Below are 23208 nucleotides of genomic sequence, written 5' to 3'. Positions count from 1 at the left end.
CACTTCTCATGTCTCTCAGCGTCCTGGACAGCATCTTTATTTTCTATTAAACTAATTATTAGAAATGATTCTAAAGTAGATTTCTGTTTTACCTTACCTTACGTTACTTATTTTACTTTTACCCTTAGACTTAGGGCTCTGTTTTAACATGGTCTAAAGTGAGTGGTGCAAGTGCATTTAGGGCGGGTCCATATCACTTTTGCTATTTTTACAGCAGTCGCTGCGCCAGGTGCATGGTTCAAAAGGGTTGTACTAAATCTCTTAATTAATCATGGGAGTGTTTTGGACATAACATCCAATAAACCAATCAGACTGCCATCTCCCATTCCCTTTAAAAACCAGAGGCGCTTGCCCCTTGGTGGCTTGCTATTATAAGTGTTTCACAGTGCGCAGTGTTTCACACAGAGTTAGATTCTGTCTGTGTTGGGATGATCACATATTGTGACTGACCAATGAGCGCAGTCCTGGCACAGGCAGCAGCAGCTCTGTTCGGCCTGAGGGACAAAGAAGGGCTAAGTGAATCAGTGCGCTGAGCACAGGTCTACAGAGAAGTAACAGCCCAACTCACAACATTAGACATCTCTTATGTTACATTATGAGAAGTCTAAGTAAGTCTTTGGTTCATTATGGAACGGTGGTGGACAAATTTAGTCTTGGTGATGAATGAGAAACACTGCTGTGGATTTACCAGGTAGTAAGAAACAACACTTCTCTGCAGAGCCTCATTCATGTCCAAGAGACGTCCATGACGCATGGCAGTATTGTACAACATACAATATCCCACAAAGACTGCTCCGCCCTTCTGAGGCTGTAATGCTCCACATGACTCATCTAAACATCTGAGCATTTACAGCACACTCTTCTTGTGAGTAAGGGGTGCATTGTGCACTTGCCTATGTAGGTGCCCTTAAAATAACAGTGAAGTACTGCACCACTGACTCAGACCAGGTTTTTGCTGGTCAATCACACAATCGCTTTCAGCTGGCTCAAGATAACAATGCACCAACAATGTGCCTGGTGTAAGATAGGGCCCATAGTGTTGCCCAAATTCATGTATTTATTTTTTTATCACCATTTCCATGTCACCCAGACTGCACACCCACAGGAGAGCACAAGAACAGTGTTAAGCCAGTAATGGTTAATGATTCTTCATCTCCTCCTCTGCTCACAGAGCATTGCTCCCTCCAGTGCGTTGAAGAGCTACGAGCTGCTGCACCGGATCACAGGGGAGGGGCTGTCGGTGGAGTATTGCTTCAGCCGGCAGCCGTTCAGCTCTGATGCGAACATGGTGGCGGTGCAGATGCAGTTCACCAACAACTCCACATCCGACACCAAGAGCCTGCACATGGAGGACGTGAAGCTGCAGTCTGGGATGAGAGTCAAAGAGTTCCCAGAGCTTGGTGAGTGATGGGGCTGAAGAGGTACAATGGGAACTGACATTTAGATACGATATGATCCAAGGAAGGTCACCAGTAACAGTATTAGTATGGAAGCCTTTGTGTTCACCAGTACACTAAAGCACTATTGGATTGAATAAACACCATACTGAGGGTTTGCTGCTCTCAGAACTTTGCCATTAACACCAATGGAAACGTGAAGTTTGAGGTTCATATAAAAGGTATATCTTCCTAGGAGCATGAAAAAATATCATATTTAATTTCAGGCAGAAAAATTGGCCTAATGCTGGAGCAAGGTCACAGGTCAGGGAATCACAAGCATTAGGAGTCATCCTCTCAGACACCCATGAGTCCCTTCACCAAATTCTGTCCAGTGTTTGTTAAGAGATTTCTCTCTGAACCAAAGTCTTTAACCGACAGATCGACATCACTGTCCTTGGGCTCATCGCTATCATCAAAACTAGAAGGGCACTCACAAAAGCGCAGACTTTTTAATTCATAGTAAATGATTTGGAACCGGCACAAAATGTAATGGGTTCTTCCCTGGGCCATGCCCCATTCCTCCACCAAGTGCGGTGCAAATCGGTTCAGTACTTTTGGTGTAATCCTCCTGACGAATAAACACAAAAACATAACCTCCTTGGTGGAGGTAATTACTAATCCAACAAAGAAGGATTTAGATAATAAAAAAGCTAAATACCATAAAATGCAGTGTAAGAACTGTAGAGAAGATATATTTAAATCAACCTACTGTAGATAAGCAGTTAGAATAAAATAAAACAGAAAAGAATATGCATGTAAAAGACAGCACAGCAAAATACAAGCCAAAAACCACATGACTACAAAAGACATTTATAGAAAGTGCTGCTACTGTGGGAGTTACTTCTGTAATGTTTTCAAAATAAAAGTAGAAAATTGGGCTTCCTGCAAGATACAGTGGATGTATGTGCTGAGGTATGTGCTTTAGACCTTATAACAAACTTCTAAAAATGACAGTGTACTCTACATACTCCATTTACACAGTATTTACTATATACTTATTATCAGGTCTGTAAAGGTAAAAAAAAATAATCAAAGTACTTAATCATTCAATACTAACAGGAAACAATGTTTGTCAATCAAACGGTGTCTTTGGAATAACTCTGTTATTTAACTTCACACTGAGAGAAGTTTATTTTTTTCTCAAACATTTTACACTTTCTCTGTCTGGAGCTTTGTCATCACAATAATCAGCAACACACAATGTCAATACTGAATTCTAAACAATATATTCAATTTAAACATACTGGAAACCTGCTTAGACTTAGTGTGTAGTGTGGATCTGAGAATCTGTGAATCACACAGAACTGAGTCTGGACCAGAAGATACATTCCCAGTCCTCATAGATCAAAGTAGCTGTGCTGCTGACTGAAGAACTTCATGTTGTTTTATTTGTTTGTGTGTCAACATTAGTGTCTCTCTTCTTCTTCTGTGTTGACAGAGCTGCTGCCGGCAGGTGAGTCGGCCACAGCTGTGATGGGCATCGATTTCTGTGACTCGACGCAAGCGGCAAACTTCCAGCTGTGGTGAGATGGATTCTGTTTTAGAGCCTGCAGTCCTCCTACACTGCTGATGTTGTAACAAGCTATCTCACATGAATCTGCTGAGTTTGAAAAGTTTTGAAATTACACTCACTTTGTTTGACTTGTTCTGCAGGCCAAGTGAAATATAGTGATGTGTGATCCTACCAACGTTTGTGCTCTGTGTGCAGCAACACAGAAACAAATGAAGCAATATGGAGCAGTGAAGTTTATATATATTAATAACTCCTTTTTCCACGTCTCTCTCCATTTTCAGCACTCACACCAGGAAGTTCTTCGTGTCCATCCAGCCGCCGGTTGGAGAGCTGATGAGGCCCGTCTTCCTCACAGAGAATGAGTTCAAGAAGGAGCAAGGTGTGTGACTGAAGCAAATTAAATAATTCTATTGAGACATATGAAATATAAAATCAGTATCACTTTACTAACATCACAACATCACAACAAACAAATCTATAAAAATGAGAAAGAGAAGTTAGCTACTTTGCCTGAACTGTATGGGGCTTGATTTCTCATATTTGCTTTTTTACTACTTCTCTCAAACACATATTTTATATATTTTTTATTATTATTTTTAGTAAAAAGAGCTGGTTGTCATGCACAGTGTCATGTGTATTTGCTTCCATCTTATAGTCACATACTGTATATGTTGTCCTTTTGTCCAGTATTTCTAAATCATGATCTTAAAGTAAAGCTCATTTACTCCAAACAGTTGACTTCATTGACACTTGTAGTCCAGTTGTCCTTTGTTGGTGGATTTGCCCGCAGTCATTTCAGTGTGATAGCTTTCTTTCTAGTAGCCAAAAGTATTTTAAAGAGGCATTCATCCTGAGCCAGGGGTTTATCTGGGATTTTGTCCAAGTATAATGTGAGAAAAGAGCAACTTCTTTTCAAAAGATTCTCATTATGTCTTTAGCAGTCTCCTCACACACATAATATCCTGTGATCACATCAGCATTTATTTTAAGACTTTGTCCTTGTGATAGAAGCTGTAGACACATTTTATGTCAAGAGCATAAGTGTCATCGCACAAAATAAATCTTTTAACTTTAAATGAATGCTGTATTTACCTGTAACTAGACTATAAATACAGAAAAATTCAACCAGGTTTTTGAGAAACAATGTGACCAAAGTGTTTGGTAGAGCATCTGCAGACAGTGTGTACCAGCATGTTTCTATTGTCTGGTGTTCATTTTCCATCCTGACTAACAGTGAGCGAGTTTTGAGCTCTAACAAACCCATAGTGACTCTTTAAACATGTGTCATATCCACGGTTCCTCCCTCTCCGTACTGTCCTCAATAGAGAAGCTATTACAGAATCTAGGTAAGTTGGCTTTGATAGATTTGTTCTTCCCAGCTGTCTGTGTGCCCACCTGCCTTTTAGCCAACCTCACACAGACCCCTCCTCCCCTCCACACCTTCCTCCTCCCTCCTCTAACACCTCCTGCTGACTCCCCCCCCACTCCCCCGTCCTCCCCCTCCTTCTGCCTTTGTAATCAACACTTAACTGCATCTGCAGGTCTGTAGCTGCAGACAGACTCACCTGTGCTAACCTGCATCTTATAAAGGCCGCTCACACTCTGCTACACCGGGAATGACTGGAAATGCTCATCCACTGATCCTGATTCACTCGTCTTTGGGCACCATGTGGACAAAAAAATAACAACATCCGGCTGAGAGCAGCGCTCGATCATGTGTCCCATCATTCATCTTTCTGTTATCTGAGCTTTCAAACTGCTGAATCTGAAGTCATATGTCACAATGCTTTTTTTTGTCTGAATGGTTTGTTGTGTTTTCAAACCCTGTAAGCACAGATTTTTTTTGTGGTTTGGAGGTCAAATGACATCTTGAAGTCAATGTTAAAACCAGGCTGTATTTGGTTTAACCTACAATAACTCTTTTGGCCACTGGGGGCAGCAGAAACAACTGTGAACATAGACTGTATCAGACCCGGGTCTAGACTGCTTTGACTGGGGGGGCATTAAGATATGTTGACTGGTCACTAACTGACCTCAAGACTCGTTACTGGGATACTCTATGAGTGTTCTTTAGGAGTGTAAGCTGTGACATGTACTGTTTTATGTTATCTAAAACTTTAAGCCATTGAATGTAATTATACATAACTCCCCTCCCATAAGAGGACAACTTTATCTATATACAATTATCTATTCTTACATGGACTGGTATATTAAAAATAAGCTATCTGCCTTAATCCAGTATTTTTCCAGTCTATTCATGTATTTTCTGTTTAAAGGGGACGCTATAATGAATTTGGCAATACCAGTTTTGAGTTTTAAACTGGGATCACGATTGAAATGATAGTGAAGTAACTGCTGTCCCTGCTGTATCCAGTTTTCATATGGCCAGACCAACCAAGCAAATATAAATAAACTTCAATTATTTGAATGTGGCTGGTTTTTGGTCAAATAGACAAGGACAAAATAAAGTACTTTTCAGTCATTTATTTGAATTTTGGGATGATTTTGTGGGGTGCCCATGTCTAGAGCCGTGCCCGGACTGTACATAAAGATGGATGTGACTGTGACTTCACCCATACATTTCTGAAGAATGGTTTTGAAGCTCAGAGTGAGCTGCTCCGCTATTACCATCTTCCCTGACTCCACCTAACTCCTGACCTGCAGGGCAAGAAACACAACTGCTGAACACAGTTGTGTTTCTGGCCACCTAATGAATATATGATGATATATGATGATATATGATATGATGATGATGATGATGATACCATCTCCAGAGGGAAACATGTGGCTCTTTAGCTGCTAAACGCTCGACTTTGTTCACCAGCTGCTCTCTAGCTGTGTCTGTCTGCTGTTTGGCGCTGGGCAGAGTGCACAGTGAGTTTTTAGAGCTTACTCACTGAAAACAGCTGCCTGCCACCTCACAAAATGACACTATGAGAGCAGTGAGGTTGATCCCGAACAGTAACAGCTGAACAATGAGCTGAAACTCACTATAAAGCTCTGTAAAGCTGAGGGGAGCTGCAGATTCAAGTGATAATCCTGTGTATGAGCGACCCCTTTCACATTGTCATTTGATAAATTATTGTTATAAAAATCTTGATCGTAGTCACTTAAAAGAATAAGAGCTTTCTGTAGATGTTTTAATAACTCTAAAATAACACACAGTTCTGTATTTTCATCAGTGATTCATTTGCTGATTATTTTTGAGTCACTGATATTTGTTTTCCAGCCTTTTTGGCTCAGGCCTCTTTATAACGAAGCTTCAGCCCCTTTTCAACTAAAACAAACTTACAGGAACTGTAGAACCAGGGGAACTAAACCAGGATTTAAAAGTCCTTTCTGAGCACTTCCCCAGTCTTTACTGCTGCATGACTCTGCTGAATGATGTGTGAGTTGGTTGTAATGAATGTATGAAAAGGAGACTGATATCTCCAGAGACTCCACAGAAACGATCTGCTCAGAGTCAGATGGTTATTTATTTCGGTTTTATGACATAACCTCCATGAGACAATCAGGAAATAAAAGTTTTAGCTTTCTTGTTCACTCACCTTGTTTCCTCTGCCGCCGCTGCCTCTCTCAGCCAGTTCAACTGTTTTATCTGAATACTTCTCAAGAGGCCTGAATATGAAAAACTATCTAGTGATTCACAGGAAAAAGCACAAATTTGAGTCAGAAAAAAGAGATCAATTCTTGCCACAGAGCCTGAGGTGGTGTTTTGTCCGACAAACAGACCAAAACCTAAAGACGCACAATATACAACGGCATGAAGCAGAGAAAAAAAGCATTCACTTCATCAAACGCTTGTTGATGAATTTTGTGTCAAGTGCCTGATTGTTTCAGCAGCAGTTAATTAATGCCTAACGGTGAAATGTGCTTATTCAAATGCTGTTGAAACAACAATTATATGTGATGAAGACACATGAAACCACATTTATCCTGATGTCGTTTGACCTGCAAATCACAGAAATCAGTGTTTCCTGGGAGGCATCCACTGTCATGTTAGAGTCTTACAGTTGTTCTTGGAGAGAAAAACGCTTTGGTGCAAAATTCCCCCCATGTCATAGTACGACAGTGAATATTCATTAGGCATTAAACTAGGCTGGAAGTGCACACATTTGCCTCTTTTGTGCTGTGAATTCACTGAGGAAACTGAATCACTGCTCGACTGTGTTCAGTGGAAAGCATTCCAGTTTAGATTTAAGCAGCATTTTGTAATGATCACATCAATCCCTCAGAGGACTGTAGGAGATGCTTGTGGTGATGCAGACATCACTGTAGATGTAGGACATGTATACAGTATCTGAGTATAATACTGTATATGTTTGTAGCTGGTAGAGATCCTGAACAATAATTTGATTTTATTTGTATAAAGCAGCACTGTACTGACACAAGCAGCATCCTGTTCTGTATTGTTGTACAAATGATGACTGCTTTGCTTTTTTTGCTACTGAGAGAGTGAGAAGCTTGAGAGCTGTGCAGTTTGACCAGTGCTCTGCTCACACCCCTGCAGGTCAGCTGATGGGCATGAATGAAATCACAGAGAAGCTGACTCTGGACGTCCAGTGCCGGAACGAACACGCCATCGTCCAGAGGGTGACCACCGCCGCCAACCTCAGCAGAGTCCCCTGTGGTTCAGATAAAGAGTGCAGGTGAGAGGATTAAAAGAAGCAGTAACAAAAGGCTGTGGTGGTGCTGAGCTTTAGTCTAAGTCAGGCCACAGTGTTTGTTATCTGACAGAAAGAATGTAGGATCACTATGGGCTGCCTTTTATCAAAATATGGAGACGCACAACCGGACGCACACTCTGTGTTTGGATTGAGACACTTTGTTTTGTAATGTGTGGCTAAACCTGCCAAAGATAAATGTGTGTGTGTGTGTGTGTGTGTGTGTGTGTGTGTGTGTGTGTGTGTGTGTGTGTGTGTGTAGTGGCCTCATGGCCGGATTGTGAACCAGGTTTATGTCACTTCTTCAGTTGTGGCTTTTAATCCCATAAAGAAATATAATATATGTCCGTATATCAAGACTGATGTTGCCATATATGTTAACTATAAGGAGATATACTATTATCACATATACATATGAAGATATAAGTGTATAACATAGATGACATATTCATAGTAAAATGCAAGTTTATTAAAACAACATACTTCTTCTATATGTTTATGTATATGTATGTTAATATATGTTTTTCTTATTAATTTCTTATTAATTTTAAACATACATGTCTATCTTTTATATTTACATATATGATATGAACATATACTGACAGGCTTTGGGATGGATATATATTTACATAACATATATCTATAATATAAACATACATACATAAACATACATGTTTGTATTAACTAGACACATATGTCAATATATGAAATTGCTGCAATTTCTAATATCTGTCATTTTTACATACATAGGCTACATATACATATATGTACATATATTATTTCACTTCGTACATACATATATTCCATATATGGAAATTCAATACATGTACATATATTACATTTGCCTATGGGAGAACTTGACTTGAAGTTATACTGCCCCCATCTGGCTCATCACTGCAATGGTTGTAAACATATTGTAAAACCATAGTGCAAAACACATGGAGGACACAAGATGTTGTCACGTCACACTAATTAAGACCAATTAAGATCAAATACTGTTTTAAACACAATGTGTTTGCAGAACTGGGTGATAATCAATCAATAATAATGTTCATACTGAATTTTGCAGTGACTTATTTTCCCACATCAAGATATCGTGGTTCACAGTTCTCATGAATTATAAGACGACTTTTGTCAAAACTCATCACCTCATGAGGTTTTTATCATATTGTTTGATTTTAACATTCTACCAAATGATAATAGAGATTTCAGTAAACATCTTAACACATTGAAATCAAGATTAATTTATTGAACTTATTATTACAGTATTAATGTTGTGAAGATTTCACACCTCCACTCGAGGCATTTTTCTTTCCTCCATCTCAAACTTTGTCAAACTGGATCTGTGGTGAAGCAGGTTAGAAATTCTTGTCTTTAATTAGATTTGTCAAGTTAATCTTGAGCTGATTTTAAGTATAAATACAGCATGTTTTAATCCCTATAGATCATTATTCACCAGCTGCTGTTCATGTTGTTTTTATTTAAACCCTCTTGACTGACACGTGCGCGTATTTCTCCTTTATTCTGTGGCTTCGTCTTTACTTCTGACCTTTGCTGCTTTGACCTCAGTCCTCCTGTTCCTCCTCCTGACCATCCTGTCCACAGGTTCGCCGGCAGGACGGTGACCAGCGGCAGCCTGGTGTTGGTCACCGTGGCGAACAAAGAGGAAGGTGCCGCCCAGCTGACGGTCAACTGTGAGAAGATGGTGATCGGCACCATGCTGGTGAAAGACATCCTCCTGGCTTTGACGCAGTGACCGGTGTGACCGTGCTCGACCTTCGCCCTCCACCCCCCTCGCTCCACCCACCTCTCAGATATCGTCCGAGACTCGTCACGTGTAGCATCTCCTCCGTTCTCCTGTAAGCAGTGTCACTGAGGACGTTTCCAGAATGTTTAACTCCAGTTCGATGTAACGTTAAAGAGCCCCTCCTCCCACTTTTAGAAATTACTCCAAGAAACAGTGAATGCCACAGCTATACGCGATATTCATGACAATCAGATGTGACTGATGTTGGACCCGATATGACCTGACCTTGCCTCCCTCTAAAGTTTGCCACATTTCATAATCCAAAAATACTTATTTAGCATCTTATTTTCCCTCCTTGAGGACACAGCTGGATTTAGTGGACCTTTTACTTTGGACGAAAAGTAACTTCCACATTTCAGGATCCTGCCTGCGGGTTCAGTCTGAGCTTTGGAAACAGCAGTTTGAGCACAAGGTTCACTTACTTAATGTTTTCCAAGCTTTCAGCTACATCTCATGACCTTCCTCAGGCAAGAACAGTGCAGTTCAAAGTGTTGTACATAAAAAAGTTGAAAAAGAGATAGAAAAGAAACACAAGGGGTTATAAAAAAGATACATACTGTATAAATAGGATCTTAAAATCGTAATGAAATAGAAGATAAACTGAATAAAAGAGGAATTACAATTCTGGATGAATAGTCCCAAATGTTAAGTTTCAAGCCTCGAGTTGGAGCAGATGTTAAGTGCTCTGGAATATGTGGTGCATAAAAACTGAATGCTGCTTCTTTGTATTTAGTTTTGACTCCAGGGACAGTAAGAAGACCTGAGAAGTCTGGACAGGTCATCATGTAGCAGCAGATCAGAGATAAAGACTGAAGACATCAGCTGCCTGTGAATAAAAAACTAAAACTAGAAACAGCAGCGACAACCGTTTCCTGACTCCCCATAATACAGTCAACGACATGACCGTACTTTCATACTTAGTCACGTGATAACATCTGTGTAAACTCCAGCTGCTGAGGCAGGCCATGAGATGTAGCGTAAGGCTTTGAAAATGTACTGCAAGTGAGGGATGTAGGATCTGTGTGTCTGTGGCGTCACCTGAAGATTAAAACAGAGCAGTAAACTACAGCTGGATTATTAGATCATAAAATTGAGTTTTTCTTCTTCTATTGAGATTCTTTAGAAATAAAGTGGCAGTAAAAGCTTTTATTATTCCGTGACAAGTGGACACACAAACCTGTCCCTCCAGTTTTCATTTGTAGCTTGTTAGTTACCAGCTATTTTAAGATGTAGACATTATAGGTGATAGAAAATGTACTGTAGGTATAAATTCCCCAACAACAGGAAAAAAACACACGGTCTGTAAGATCAGCTTCATCAATACTCATCCAGTCATTTGGGGCCTTGACTTGAATGTAGCACGAAGGCTCGACCGAGACAACAGCTTCCTACAACTGAATCCATTAAGGCACAGTAACACTGTTTATCAGTAACTCACCACTCCTGGAAATAAACTGCGATTTCAGCATCTGCCTCCAGCAGCTGTCGCAGTGCACATATTCATTACAGTATGTGGGGCGTTTATAAAACCTGAAGATGTATAAATGTCATTGTATGTACTGCCACATGTAATACAGTACTGCTATAAGGTGTGGTGTGTGTGAGTGTGTGTGAGTGTGTGTGTTTGTGGGCGTGATGATACTGAATAATGACCTGGCAAACATTAACTAGGTGTTTTCAAAAAATGACTCATGTAACACTTGACTTGAAACAATCATGAAGCACATCATAATTATAGCCATCAGTCAAACAAAAATATGGATACTACTACAGTATGTAAGAATGATTTGTCTTTGCTGAGGCGCTGCAGGCAACAAAGATTAAAAATGATTTACCTGCTTTTCTTTAATCGTAAATTTATTACCAGACAAACCGACACTTGTCTGTCAGTTTCTCACAGATTTGAAAATGTTACTGTAGAAATGAATAATGTGGAAAACCTTAAAAATGACTGAAACTGATTTACTCAACAAAAGTCACCAAACTGTAGTGTTTCAATTGACGCTTATTTTCATTATTAATTGAAGCTCAAGGTGAAAGACAGGAAATCACAGGAAATTAAGAAAAACAGGAAATATTTAAATTATTGAAGCTGAAACTTTTTCTTTTTTGCACTTTTGCTTGACAGTAATTATAGATTATCAAAATAGCTGCTGATTCATTTCCTGTCGATCAGCCAATTATTTCAGCTCTACAAAAATCAGTATTCAAACTTTGCCCTCAGGAAACATGACATTTTGTGAAGTACGCTTATTCACCTTGTTGCTGAAACGCCTGGTGTAAACATGCTCACAGTAGCTGCGACACAGCTTCATTTTAGTCCATTTCTTCAACAAGCTTTCATTCCCGAAACATGGTTTCCCACTGACACTACGTTAAAGACAGTGTGAAGCTTTTAAGAATCAGTTAAACCACCTTTAGATTATGTGCTTATGATAATGTCAAACATTTTCAGGTGAAGTGTTGCCTTGATCTCATTTGTCAGGTGACACTGTTTTCATGCCTTTAATTACATTTTGATTTCAGGTCAAAGGTCATGTGGCTTCTTTTTTTTTCGTCATGGACTCTCATGTGTCCAGTGGCTCATGTTTTCTTATCTTTGACACATTATGTTTTTATTTATTGTTTCTTTATTGTTGTGTTTTACCAAAGGAGTAACAGTCCAGAGAAACATCGAGCCTCGTCATAGAAAGTTGAGCAGCAGTGATGACACTTTTATTTTCCTACCTGTTGCATTGTTTACATTCAACCCACTCAGACCTGAAACTTCCAGTCAGTGCAGCTCAGTCATTATGAAGAATGTAAAGAGTAAGTCATTATCCAATGAAAAAAAACTGCTGGATAATGTCAAACGATTCTCCAAATCATAAATCATGTCTGGCATTTTATTTTATCTGCATCCGCTTTCAAAATACCCAAAGTACAGTTTATCATACCCTGTGTGTGGTTGTGAAATGTGGTCCTGAAGTATTACAAGTTTATTTATTATACAAATAAAAAATACAGATACAATGATTGTGTCTTTTGTCCTTTGGCCGCCAAACAAGAAGAAAACTCCTGAACTGCAGCACTGAACAATCTCAAGCTGACAGTTCTTTTAAATGAGTGAATGAACAGTAGAACAAGTCGAGACCAGAGGTTGTAAACAGTCTGCTGTATTTTCTCCACAGGTTATACACAGGTGTGTAGACATTTACTCAACCACTGCTCTGCTGATCATTTCCATTTTATACTACTTTGTACTCCATTACATTTCAGAGGGATATATTGTACTTTTCACTTTCTAGTTATTTTTCAGATTCAGATTTTATATATACACATGTAATAAGCAGAATACAATCATTGTTTAAAAAAACAAACTGTTTCTTATCTTCTAAACTTCTCACATTGTTTCATTTAAATAAGTTTGAAACCTTAAGATAATACTAATGTACTTTTAGTTAATCAGGTTTTTGAATGCAGGACTTTTGCTTGTTGCATTGGTTCAGTCACTTAAGTGAAGGATCTGAATCCAACACAATCCGAGCTTTATGATTGTACATGTACAGGTGATACGATACCAAGGCAGACGCTGCTGAGATCAACAAAACAAGTGTTGGTTTTTTTCTTTTTTAAAAAAAAAAAAGTGCTTCAGTAGTCACAAAGTAATCTGAAACCTGTCTGAAAACAGAGACTTTATAAAAATCACTGATGGGAACATGAGCTGATCAGGCCGATAAAAACATTTCTTCATTTGTATCTCCACCTGTTCTAGTCCTGAAATTAGACATCTTTGGTTTTCCACTGGAATGATGAACTGGTTTGGTCCAGTCTGTGCAGGAAATGACAGATTTGGTATTGAACGACTCTTCTCAAGTGAAAATGAATCCGAGTCTACTGTTTGCGTAGATGGAAACATGATTTGGAATTTAAAAAAAGAGCACTTTTAAAAAACTAAAAACTAAACCTGGAATCTTTTCAGTTTGTTTTTAAACTGACATGTTAGAAAACTCAAAGCTACAGGTGTGTGCTAATATAATATAATGAATCAGTGAACCTGAAAAACAAAAGCCTTTACAAAGTCAAACAGCTGCTGCTGGAAACAGACACATCTCAGACATATCTGTAACTAACAGCAACTAATCAAACATAGCACATAAAAGCCTGAAACATCCTGACGGAGCCTTTTCAGTTCAAGGTGACAAAAACATTCAGGGGCTTGTTTATAAATGAGGCCATCATCAGCCTTCAAGTCACAACTATGGCTCTGACTGAGATAACACTATCTTTAAAGTCAGTAAACCAACTTTTTAAAGGAGTCCTTGACGCCTCGTTCACATCTAGGGAGGATTTCAATCCTCACGAGCTCACAGTATAGACTGTCGCACAACTACATGTCTTCTTCTTACTCTCTTTCCTGAAGAATATTTCTTGGAAGGCGCAGAGAGGCTGCTGTCCTTTGGCATATTAAATGAGGCACCATAAAGAGAGACAGAAGGCACAGCATTCGAACATCCTCTGGGAGCAGAAACAGATATATATATATATATATATATATATACACAAACATATATATATAGATACGATCAGAGGACTTCACAGGTGGAAATCCTCCAGTCTGCTTCCTTAAGGACATTCAGAGGGTGTTTGCTAATATTTTATTCATGTGAAACACCAGCGATCAGGTGAGCTCAGTATGCTTGGTTTGTGGCAGCAGAAGAGCCACCAGTCCTCCGGTCAGCAGCAGAGCGGAGACCATCATGACCGGTACGGCACAGTTCGTGTCCACCAACTTTCCAAAGACTATGTTACCCATGATCGCTGCCACTCGGCCCACGCCTGTGAAGAAACCTAGAGCGGACGACCTGAAGGAAAGAAAGACACAGGAGATGTGGACACGTGAGCATCTGGGCTGTTTTGTTTTTAAAAACCTACTTTAACATTTTGTACAAAACTGCAGCAGTAGCATTATTTGGCAAAATTTTAAAAGTCGTCCAACAACTTGTCACTGTCTACTTTATGTTTGTCCCAGAGCCTGACTACAATGTTTTTGTCTCATTTCTAATGCAGTGCAAAACTGCAACAGCAGAAACTGCTGATTCTGACAGGATGAAAGTGACGTTTTATTTCTTTATCTATGCTAAAAAAAAATAAAGAATTCAGGAGAGTAAATAAAGCAACATAAATCATCAGCACATAATAAGAAATACCAATAAAATCCTTTCTATAGTTCTCAGCACAAGTGGCTGAAACCTTGAGAACATTTAACTGAATTTTCTCTGATGTGACCCGTAACAATGGCTTCCAAACTTTTTGCCTTAGATTGTTTAGATTGATTTCTGGAGGCCTGGAGAGGTGAAACAAGAAAAAGAGCATAAATCTGAGTCCTGAGATCCACTGGCAGGTCTCTTGGTGACCAAAAAAACCCCAGAAAGTTTAAAAGTGATAGAATGAAAAAGAGAAAAATAAATAATACCCTGCAGGGTTTTCTCTTAAAGTCACTGTCACTCATCAAAACCCTGTGTGAAATCTGAAGGTCTGACAAACATGTTTAATGCATCACGAAACAAAGATGATTTTCTCTTTTGAGGTCTGAAACCACATTCTTTACATCCCTGTTTACTTGCAGTCTTCTTCTTGGTCAGAAGCTGCACAGGTACATTTAAGCTGCTCTTCTGAACCTTGTTGTTCTTTTAAGTTTAAGTTTTAAGAAGAGGTACCGCAGCTGCGTTGGGTAGAGCTCTGTTCCCAACACATCCAGGGAGTTCCAGGCGATCACGGACACACCGCTGAAGACACAGGAGAGGACCAGACTCTGGGTTTTGGTTTGGACCACATAGATGAAGAAGACGCTCAGACCGGACAGCACCAGGCTGAAGGCTGGAGACACGAAGAAAAGATGGAGAGGGTTAAGATCAGACATCAAGGGCAACGATTCATGTTGTGGCTGCATGACCTCTCCTGTGACAGTGAAGTGTGCTCAGAAGTTTTTCTTACAAGTAAGAAGAAGGAGTGAAGGTTTTTCAAAGTAAATAATCTAACACTGAGCCTGAGGGGAGTGGATGCAAAACTTTCAAACATGTCTGCCAAATTAAACCATGAAATAAATCATTTTATAAACAACAGACTCACACAGAAGAGCTTTTCCCCCTGTGCTGTCCATCCTCAGGATGGTGAAGATGTTGCCTGGCAGGTTTGATGCAGCGATGGCGAAGCCCTCCATGTACACTGTCAGGAGAGGAGCAGATACAGGAGGGAAAGTCAGGATGAAATAAACTAGAATTACCGCCTCGTGGTTGTTTGCCTCTGCCAACCAGCTGAGTTACAGCAAATATGGTCACAATCTCCCCTACCTCAGTTACAGTGTTCAGTAATGGCCAGAAGTGTTTTTGACAGAACATTATGATGTCACAATGAAGTTGATCTTTGACCTTTTGGATATAAAATGTCATCAATTAACCATTTTATCCTTATAGACATTTCAGTTAAATTGTGTCATAATTAGTGAATGAATTCTTGAGTTATGACCAAAAATGTGTTTTGTGACATCACAGTGACCTTGACCTATGACCACCAATATCTAAACGGTTCATCGTTCACATATCTTTGTTATCCCAGAAACACACCTGCTGTCTTGACCGGGTAGCAGCTTTGGTTGTGAAGTGCAGATGGGAGGGACACGTTGGCGCAGGGGGAACCGCCGTCCTCAACCCTGGCAAACAGCTCGGGGAACCACATCCACAGCCCGTAGTAGCTAGAGACACGCATGTTAGAAGGTGGAGAGTAAAGGAAACAGTAGTTTTTCTCCCACACCAGGGCTGCAACATCAACAAAGCACAAACAGTGTCCCAAACAGCAGTGAGTCAGCAGCCCAGAAGATGAAACTGGAGTCACTGCTATTTGATGTTTTGCTTCTGGTAACTTTTCGCTGCTCTTTGGTACAAAGCCTCAAACACAAGTTAGTAAAGAAGAACATCTTTTTGAGCAGTTTTTGAAGTTAAGTTACATGATTTCTTTTTTTCTTTTTTTTTTTTTAAAGAGTATATATTTTTGGGGGCTTTTTTATGCCTTTATTTGATAGTACAGTAGAGAGACAGGAAATGGGGAGGCAGAGAGAGGGGGGAATGACATGCAGTAAAGGGCCGTCTGATGCGGGACTCAAACCAGGGCCAACTGCAGCGAGGACTGTAGCCTCTACACATGGGGCGCCTGCTTAGACAACTACGCCACACAACGCCCCAGGTTACATGATTTCTGGTTGTTGACGATAAAGTATTTCCAGCTGTTATCTCTCGCAGCTGTTAAAAGCTGCAGAGCTGCTTGTGGGATATTGATCACATTAACAGTGCTGAAACACACATGATAAAACCGATCCTTAACATGTATTTGTCAAGCCTGACACAATCCCCCCACAACAGAAGTACAAAGGGGAACTTCTGTTTCACTACAGACGCTGCTAAGTTTCTATGGAGACAAACAGATGGGATTTCTCACCCGAAGGAGATGCAGTAGAAGATGATGAGCAGAGCGAAACTCCTGGATTTGAGTGGACCATTAAACATCTGTTTAATGGGCATCAAGCCCTGCAAGTGAAACCAGAGAGATTATCTAAAATGACTTAGAAATAAGAAGAAAATTATTAAATAAACACTGAACTGGTTTAAGGTGGATCCTGCTTCTTTACCTAATCTCCTGGTCTGGTCTTATCTGTCAAATTCTAGATAAATACATTTTATATTTCAGTTAATATTATGTTTACAGTTTTCATATTCATTAATTAATTTGAGATAATCAAATGATCACAAACTAAATTTGGAACAGTCGTTGTGGGAGCAGGGTAAGATATTTAGTCAGAGACTGTAAATAAAGACGGACGTAGCCTCCGTGACGTCGCCCGCAGGTTTGTGAAGAGCGGTTTTGAAACTCAGAGTGGGCAGTTCCTTCGTCGACATCTTGCCAGTACCTGACTTTACCTAACTCCCGGCTAATCCAACAATGGGCATAGATGAGGGGCGCGAGCATACACTCACCCCTACCTGTCACTCAAAGCGGCACATGCTCAATTACGCATAACTTTAAGCCTAAATAAAATTTAAACGAGTAAGTTGTATAAAAATCCATCCTCCCTACAGTTGTCATGAGGAGGAAATTATATATAGAGACCAAAAGTGTTTTTGTACCAGGCTGTAAACATGAAGTTGGACATTTTAACATAGGAGTCTATGGGGATTGAGTCACTATTGGAGCCAGAACAGGATGTTAATGGGGCCCAGTGCTAGAGTTCTGCCCATGGGGCCCTACAGTGTGTTAATCTGGCCTTGCTGCCTCAGGTACCACAAAGAAACACAGGGTAATATATTGGTCAAACAAGAAATGGCTCTAAGTAACAGGGGGGGAAATAAAGTGTGTTTCTGTACTCTTCTCAGACAACCTCTGAATCCTCTCTTTGGATGTTCAGTGTGTGAGACTGTACCTTTTTTAAAACACTGACAAGTCGCTCTCGACATGAACCCTGAGTTCTGGTCTCGTCCAGTTCCACTCTGTGCTTGGAGCTCGTACACAAACCAAATTCCTGCAAAAGAAGGATTAGATTAGAGCAAGATCGCAGTCATCACTTACACCAGTGCACAGTGCTGTAGAAACAATACAGGAAGTCTGTTATCATCTAATTAAGATAAAACCAGTTAAATCTGTACAACCAAACAATGATAATAAATCCATTAAAGCATATAGGAACAGCATTTATTTCATACCGGGAAAGTCTTTCCTTTTCCCCTCATGTTCAGCTCAAACATCAGTCTGAAGACACGGATCGCCTCTTTCTCCCGACCAGCCTGACAGAGACAGGGTTAAAATCTCAAAGACAGATTGGGACAGAAAACATCCTGCTGACACAAGCACAGGTCTAGACTTTGAATACCTCCATGAGGAACTTGGGGCTTTCAGGCATGAGCAGCTTGAAGAGGATGGCTGACGTGAGGCTGGGAACGGAGCAGAGCACCACAAACAGTCTCCAGCTCTGGAAGTCCAGCCCCCCCAGGAAGAAATGCGCCCAGGTTCTGGGAATCACCAGCCAGGCCAGACCTAAAGACAAAAACAGCCACTACTAAACACAGGCTACTATTGAGTTCCCATTTCAAAACTCTACATTTTGTCTTATTTTGATAGTGCCTGACAAGGAAGCTAATTCCTTCACCACAGTTTGTAAGTCTAAATCTTTGTGTTTGAATTCATTTAGGGTCAGGACTAGTGATCCAGCTCAGCTTCTGCTACCAGACCACTAACTTTTTTTTATTTATAAGGATAGATAATCTAAGCTCAACTCAATTTAAATAGTAGAAATAATGTATTCTACTATATAAGCACTCTCTCCTTATTTTCATGCTAGGATTGGATTGGCTGAAAGTGTGGGGACCGGCTGGAGACTCACGTCATGTACAAATATCAAACTTACTGCCAGACACACAGGAGATGAGAGCGGATCAGTGTGTCAATTATCAGAGTCAGTTCAGACCTCAAGCACTGGCAGCAATTTTATAAATGAGATGACTCCCTTTCCTCTATTGCCAACATTTTGTCCATGCCAACACATTTTGTATTTTGTAGATATCGTGGCACCAAGAAAGAGACGTCAGGAGCTTCTTCACCATCTCCACCAATACTGATGCATCACTGAATTAGCAGCATTTTACTGTGGTTTAAATGTGAAATCAAGAGGGGAGGGAGAACTGCAACACTGGTAGAGCTAATGAATATAAAAATGTTGATGATGGATGCAAAACTGCAAAAACATTCTCAATCTTTTTTTCTCTCTTTTCCTTTAACAAGTAATTTCCTAAAGTTTATTTCTTTTAATCCTTGATTTGTTACTGTGTATAGTTTTTATTTAAATGTACAGGTAAATAAAGATCTTAATGTAAATACAGTTGACAGGTTGTGTTGTTGTGTCCCTACCAATGTTGAGACCACACCTACAACCTTGGTGGCAGCACCTGTGCATATAACTCGTATAATAAGACTTTTGTATAGCACTTTTAAATACAGGTACCAACTTGCTTCACATGAGTCAAATAGAAAAACATCCAAACAAATCAAAGTAAAATATAAATGAAATGAAAAAGACATCAAAGCTTTTTTTTTTTTTTTAAATAAAAAGGTGTCTTAAGAAGTGAGATAACACACTGAACTGTTTTAGGGATTTGTGTCTCTTCCCACCTGCAGCCAGGATGTTTCCTGCCATCCAGAAGGTGGCCAGAGCGCTGATCATTCTACCTCTCCTCAGTCGGGGCATAAACTCTGAGAAGTACGAGAAGATAACAGGGATCGACCCGCCGACACTACAGAGGGAGAAGAAATCAACATTTATCACTTCTATCCTTGAAATCCAGTCAGTTTTGCCAAGTTTTGATTAAATTTGAAAGAACATAGTTTCTGGCATTTCAAAAAATTACACTGTTTAATGTAAGCACTATGAATAGATGCTAACTGCTGATCTGCTTTTGTTTTTTGTTTTTTTGCCTTGTTGTGTTTTGGATTCACCCTTAAATCAGCAACTACCTTGATAAGAAAACAATAATTTTGTCACTTGTCAAGCACAACAGCCAAACATTGTCTGGTTTCAGCTTCTTAATTGTGGGACTTCACTTCTTTTCTTTATTATATATAAGATCATAATACAAATGTGTTTGAGTTTTAGAGTGCTGGTTGGATAAAAGAAGAAATATGAAGATGTCACCGTGGTAAATTATCAAGGGCATTTTCCTGGATGTTCTGTTCTTTTTGATTCTTTTTTTCCCAAAATGTCTTTCAGTGTAGGATTAAAATGACCTGTTTGCTGCAGGATGGTCTCTCTAACCACGCTGAGAGACTTGATCCAGTGTGTGGCTATCACTTAATGACTACCACGTAAATGAAAAATGCAAATCATGTGCTCACCCGATGCCGCTGATAAACCGCAGCAGCAAGAAGAGCCAGAACCTTGGAGCCACGCTGGCCAGACCTCCAAACACTCCGTTTACTGTCAGGGACACAACCAAGACTCTGCAGCGCCCCCTCTGGTCGGCCAAGTACCCCCACATGTAACCGCCCACCATCATTCCTAGGAAACAGAAATTAAGAATATGAGAATGACAAAATATTAATATCTATATATATATATAATATGTTTTTAAAATAAGGCAGTGCCGTCTTATCTTACTGGGCACCTTTTGTTAAATGTTGTGATGTGTTATTTTTGTTGAAAGATTCATGATACTATATTTTCCTTTTAACATTTAGTTATTGTAGTAAAACTTTTAAACTCACTAGACTACCAATTATAGTTATTAAATACTTAATGGGAGTTTTACTTCTTTTAAATTTTCAATACAGTGTCTGTTCAGTTTAGTTTTAGCTGTTTTTCATGGTACATTTGATAGTTTCAGTCTTTTCAGATTTTACTTTGGTTGTATATTCCATTTTATCAATTTTTGTACAGTTTATTATCATAAGGTTATGAAATGTCATAAGATCATAAGATGTTTAAAACATGTGAAACAATGTAAAATAATTATAACTCATAAACTGTTCCTCAGGTTTACTAACATTAAAGCTCCAAACATATTTTTTAACTTGCTTGCACTACAAAAAGACAACAACTTAAAAACCACATTTTCATTTTGTTTGTTGAGTCTCGAGTAGATTGGATTGTTAAAATTTAGATTATGAAACATTTTTAACATTTAGTTTTTATCTTTGTGTGTCCCACTGCCCTTCTTCCCAGTATCCACCTTTTTATACATGTAAATGTATGAGACAACTTTTCATTTACTTTGACAGATACAAGATTTTGGATGAGAAAGATGCCATTGTCTACTGGTAGATGTTGCTGCTCTGGTTTTTCTGTTACTGTACTCAGAGGTGAACTGTACCTGCTCAGGTATGATAACCGGTTTATTAATACTTGTTATTCACCTAGGAAGATGCTGGCAGTCAGCAGGCCCATGTCTGAAGAGCTCAGCAGCAGATCACAGCGCGCTGTTGGCAGGAGAAAAGACACGCAGAGAATCTCCACAGCATCGCTGGCATTGGCCCAACCACAAACCACCAACAGCAGCCAGTGAAATAAACCAAAACCTGAGAGCAAAAGCAGAACAAAGAGCAAATAAAAAAAAGAGGGAAGTTATCCAATAAAAGGATCCCCTGAAGTCTTTGTAGGCTGATTTTGCATAAAGTCAACAGTGATGTAGTCTAGCTGCCCTGCCCATCATGATAAACTGACACCTCGCTTTCACACACCAAAGTATCAAGTAATATTAAACTGCATTTAGGTGAACAAATACGATGTAATGTGGCAGAAGCTGAGGTGAACTCTCACAATAATGTACCCAAATTATATTATAAATTGTATTCTCATTGCTCACTACTTGGACAAATCCTTGTATTTCTTAGTTTTCATAGACTATAAAAAAAAAACAGCTTGTGGACATTTTTTTTTTAACACCAAAAATACAGTACTTGTAACATTCGTTTCACCTCCCATTTTATTTTCCTTATCATGTTCAAGAGCATGACAAAACAAAACTTACAGACTACAGATACTACCACACCACTGAACGTTGGCTTACCTGCTTCCTCCACTGCTTCCTCATATGTTAATCTTCTGTGTGCACTCGCCCCAGGTTCACGTTTCATGTGTGATGTGCTCCTGTCAAAAATTATTTCACCTATGAAGCAGCAAAACACAACATGCAAACAGGTCAGGAGAAAAATGATAATTCAACATACAAGAGACATAACAGACGAAACAGTTGCCTTTGACCGGCCACAAACTTCTGAGATGAAAGGATAAGAAAACTGGCTCGGCAGGTGAGAGCATTTGATACAGATGCTCACACACTTGAATATTATATTTACATTTATATATGTTGAAGAAATGTTATGAATGAAGTTATGGTTTTTAGGATATTTAAAATTTTGTTTTTTCAGTGATACACATCAGGGGCTCCCAAGTTCTCCCAGGAAAATGGCTGCCTGTCGATCAAACAATCGATTAATTAATTAATATTTGCAGCTGTAAAGTGACATCAAATGAAAATACTCATGTAAAGTTTCTCAAATTTGTGTTCATGCACAATAAATGTACAATTCAGTAAATACACTTAGTTACTTTCCAGCAGTGATAATGTGCCAGGAAACGCCAATACTTGTACTTTTGATATTTCATGTATTTTTTAAGATACTTTTTTATCGTTACTCCAGCAGGTTTTAAAATCGTAGGGCTTTTACTTATAATAGAGTGTTTACATTGATATATTAGTACTTTTACGTACGTACAGCACCTGAACACTTCTCCCAGCACTGTTTAAAGCTCAGTTAATGCTAACGTGATGGGGTGACCAGTGAGACAGCATTTACCTTCGTCTGAGTCCAGCTCGTTTGGCTCCAGGTGATCTCCGGTGACAAGCAGCGGCCGTCGTGCCTCCACATCTCCGGTACGCATGTGACGAGACATCTCCCAAAGTCGGATGTCTCTAATATGGGCACTCTGGGCTTTGTGCCGATTAGCTAACTTCAGCTGCACCCCTGTCCTGGTTCATTTACCGCTTGCACCGCTGCATCTGTCCCATGACTGCCCGGCTAGCTAACGCCGACTGTAGCTAACCTGACAAGAAGAAGGAGGAGGATCAGGAAGTAAGAAGACAGCGGCGAGTCTGCACGTCCTGAGCCTCCGGTTTGCAGCCTGTTCTCGTGCTTAGTTGACCTATCTTGAGGTGAACTACTACTTGAGTGTGTAGCAGCAGTGCTTCGGCCTCAGAGTTTCGGTCT

At 39.7% G+C, this 23208-nt stretch overlaps 2 protein-coding genes across 6 annotated transcripts in view; one reads left to right on the top strand and one right to left on the bottom strand.

The window, feature by feature from the left end:
- ap3b2 (adaptor related protein complex 3 subunit beta 2) overlaps positions 1-12438 on the top strand; it is a 48414-nt gene extending 35976 nt beyond the window's left edge. For 3 of the 5 annotated variants that reach the window (XM_087172326.1, XM_087172325.1, XM_087172327.1), the window contains exons 23-27: positions 1172-1400; positions 2878-2962; positions 3234-3331; positions 7463-7601; positions 9186-12438. In XM_087172326.1, the coding sequence (XP_087028452.1) occupies positions 1172-1400; positions 2878-2962; positions 3234-3331; positions 7463-7601; positions 9186-9372 (738 nt within the window). In that variant the 3' untranslated portion in view covers positions 9373-12438. The remainder of the gene's footprint in view (positions 1-1171; positions 1401-2877; positions 2963-3233; positions 3332-7462; positions 7602-9185) is intronic. The other 2 variants (XM_023400309.2, XM_023400308.2) reach the window with 1 other exon arrangement.
- sv2 (synaptic vesicle glycoprotein 2) lies at positions 12387-22926 on the bottom strand. Its single transcript, XM_023400246.2, has 13 exons — positions 22798-22926; positions 22008-22106; positions 21355-21516; positions 20338-20500; positions 19618-19739; positions 18323-18486; positions 18156-18236; positions 17876-17974; positions 16897-16985; positions 16029-16156; positions 15535-15630; positions 15123-15282; positions 12387-14267 (listed from the first exon to the last, which is right to left on the bottom strand). The coding sequence occupies exons 1-13, from the start codon at positions 22892-22894 to the stop codon at positions 14084-14086; spliced, it is 1644 nt and encodes a 547-aa protein (XP_023256014.1). The 5' UTR covers positions 22895-22926; the 3' UTR covers positions 12387-14083.
- Positions 22927-23208: the final 282 nt, after the last annotated feature.

The sequence above is a fragment of the Seriola lalandi genome, unplaced genomic scaffold (genome assembly GCF_002814215.2).
Source record: "Seriola lalandi dorsalis isolate HSWRI2012SDOR001 ecotype SW California unplaced genomic scaffold, Sedor1 jcf7180002052274, whole genome shotgun sequence".
NCBI classification, from domain to species: Eukaryota; Metazoa; Chordata; class Actinopteri; order Carangiformes; family Carangidae; genus Seriola; species Seriola lalandi.
Note: the sequence above shows the minus strand (reverse complement) of the source record. Positions and strands in the feature narration are given on the sequence as shown.

What these genes read in the sequence shown, in the direction of transcription:
- sv2 (XM_023400246.2), bottom strand. Translation starts at nt 22,894, where the DNA reads ATGTCTCGTCACATGCGTACCGGAGATGTGGAGGCACGACGGCCGCTG. An exon ending in CGAGCTGGACTCAGACGAAG is followed by an intron (nt 22,107 to 22,797) that starts GTAAATGCTGTC and finishes GCTGCTTCATAG; the next exon opens with GTGAAATAATTTTTGACAGG. An exon ending in TTGTCAGTGTTTTAAAAAAG is followed by an intron (nt 16,986 to 17,875) that starts GTACAGTCTCAC and finishes TTTCACTTGCAG; the next exon opens with GGCTTGATGCCCATTAAACA.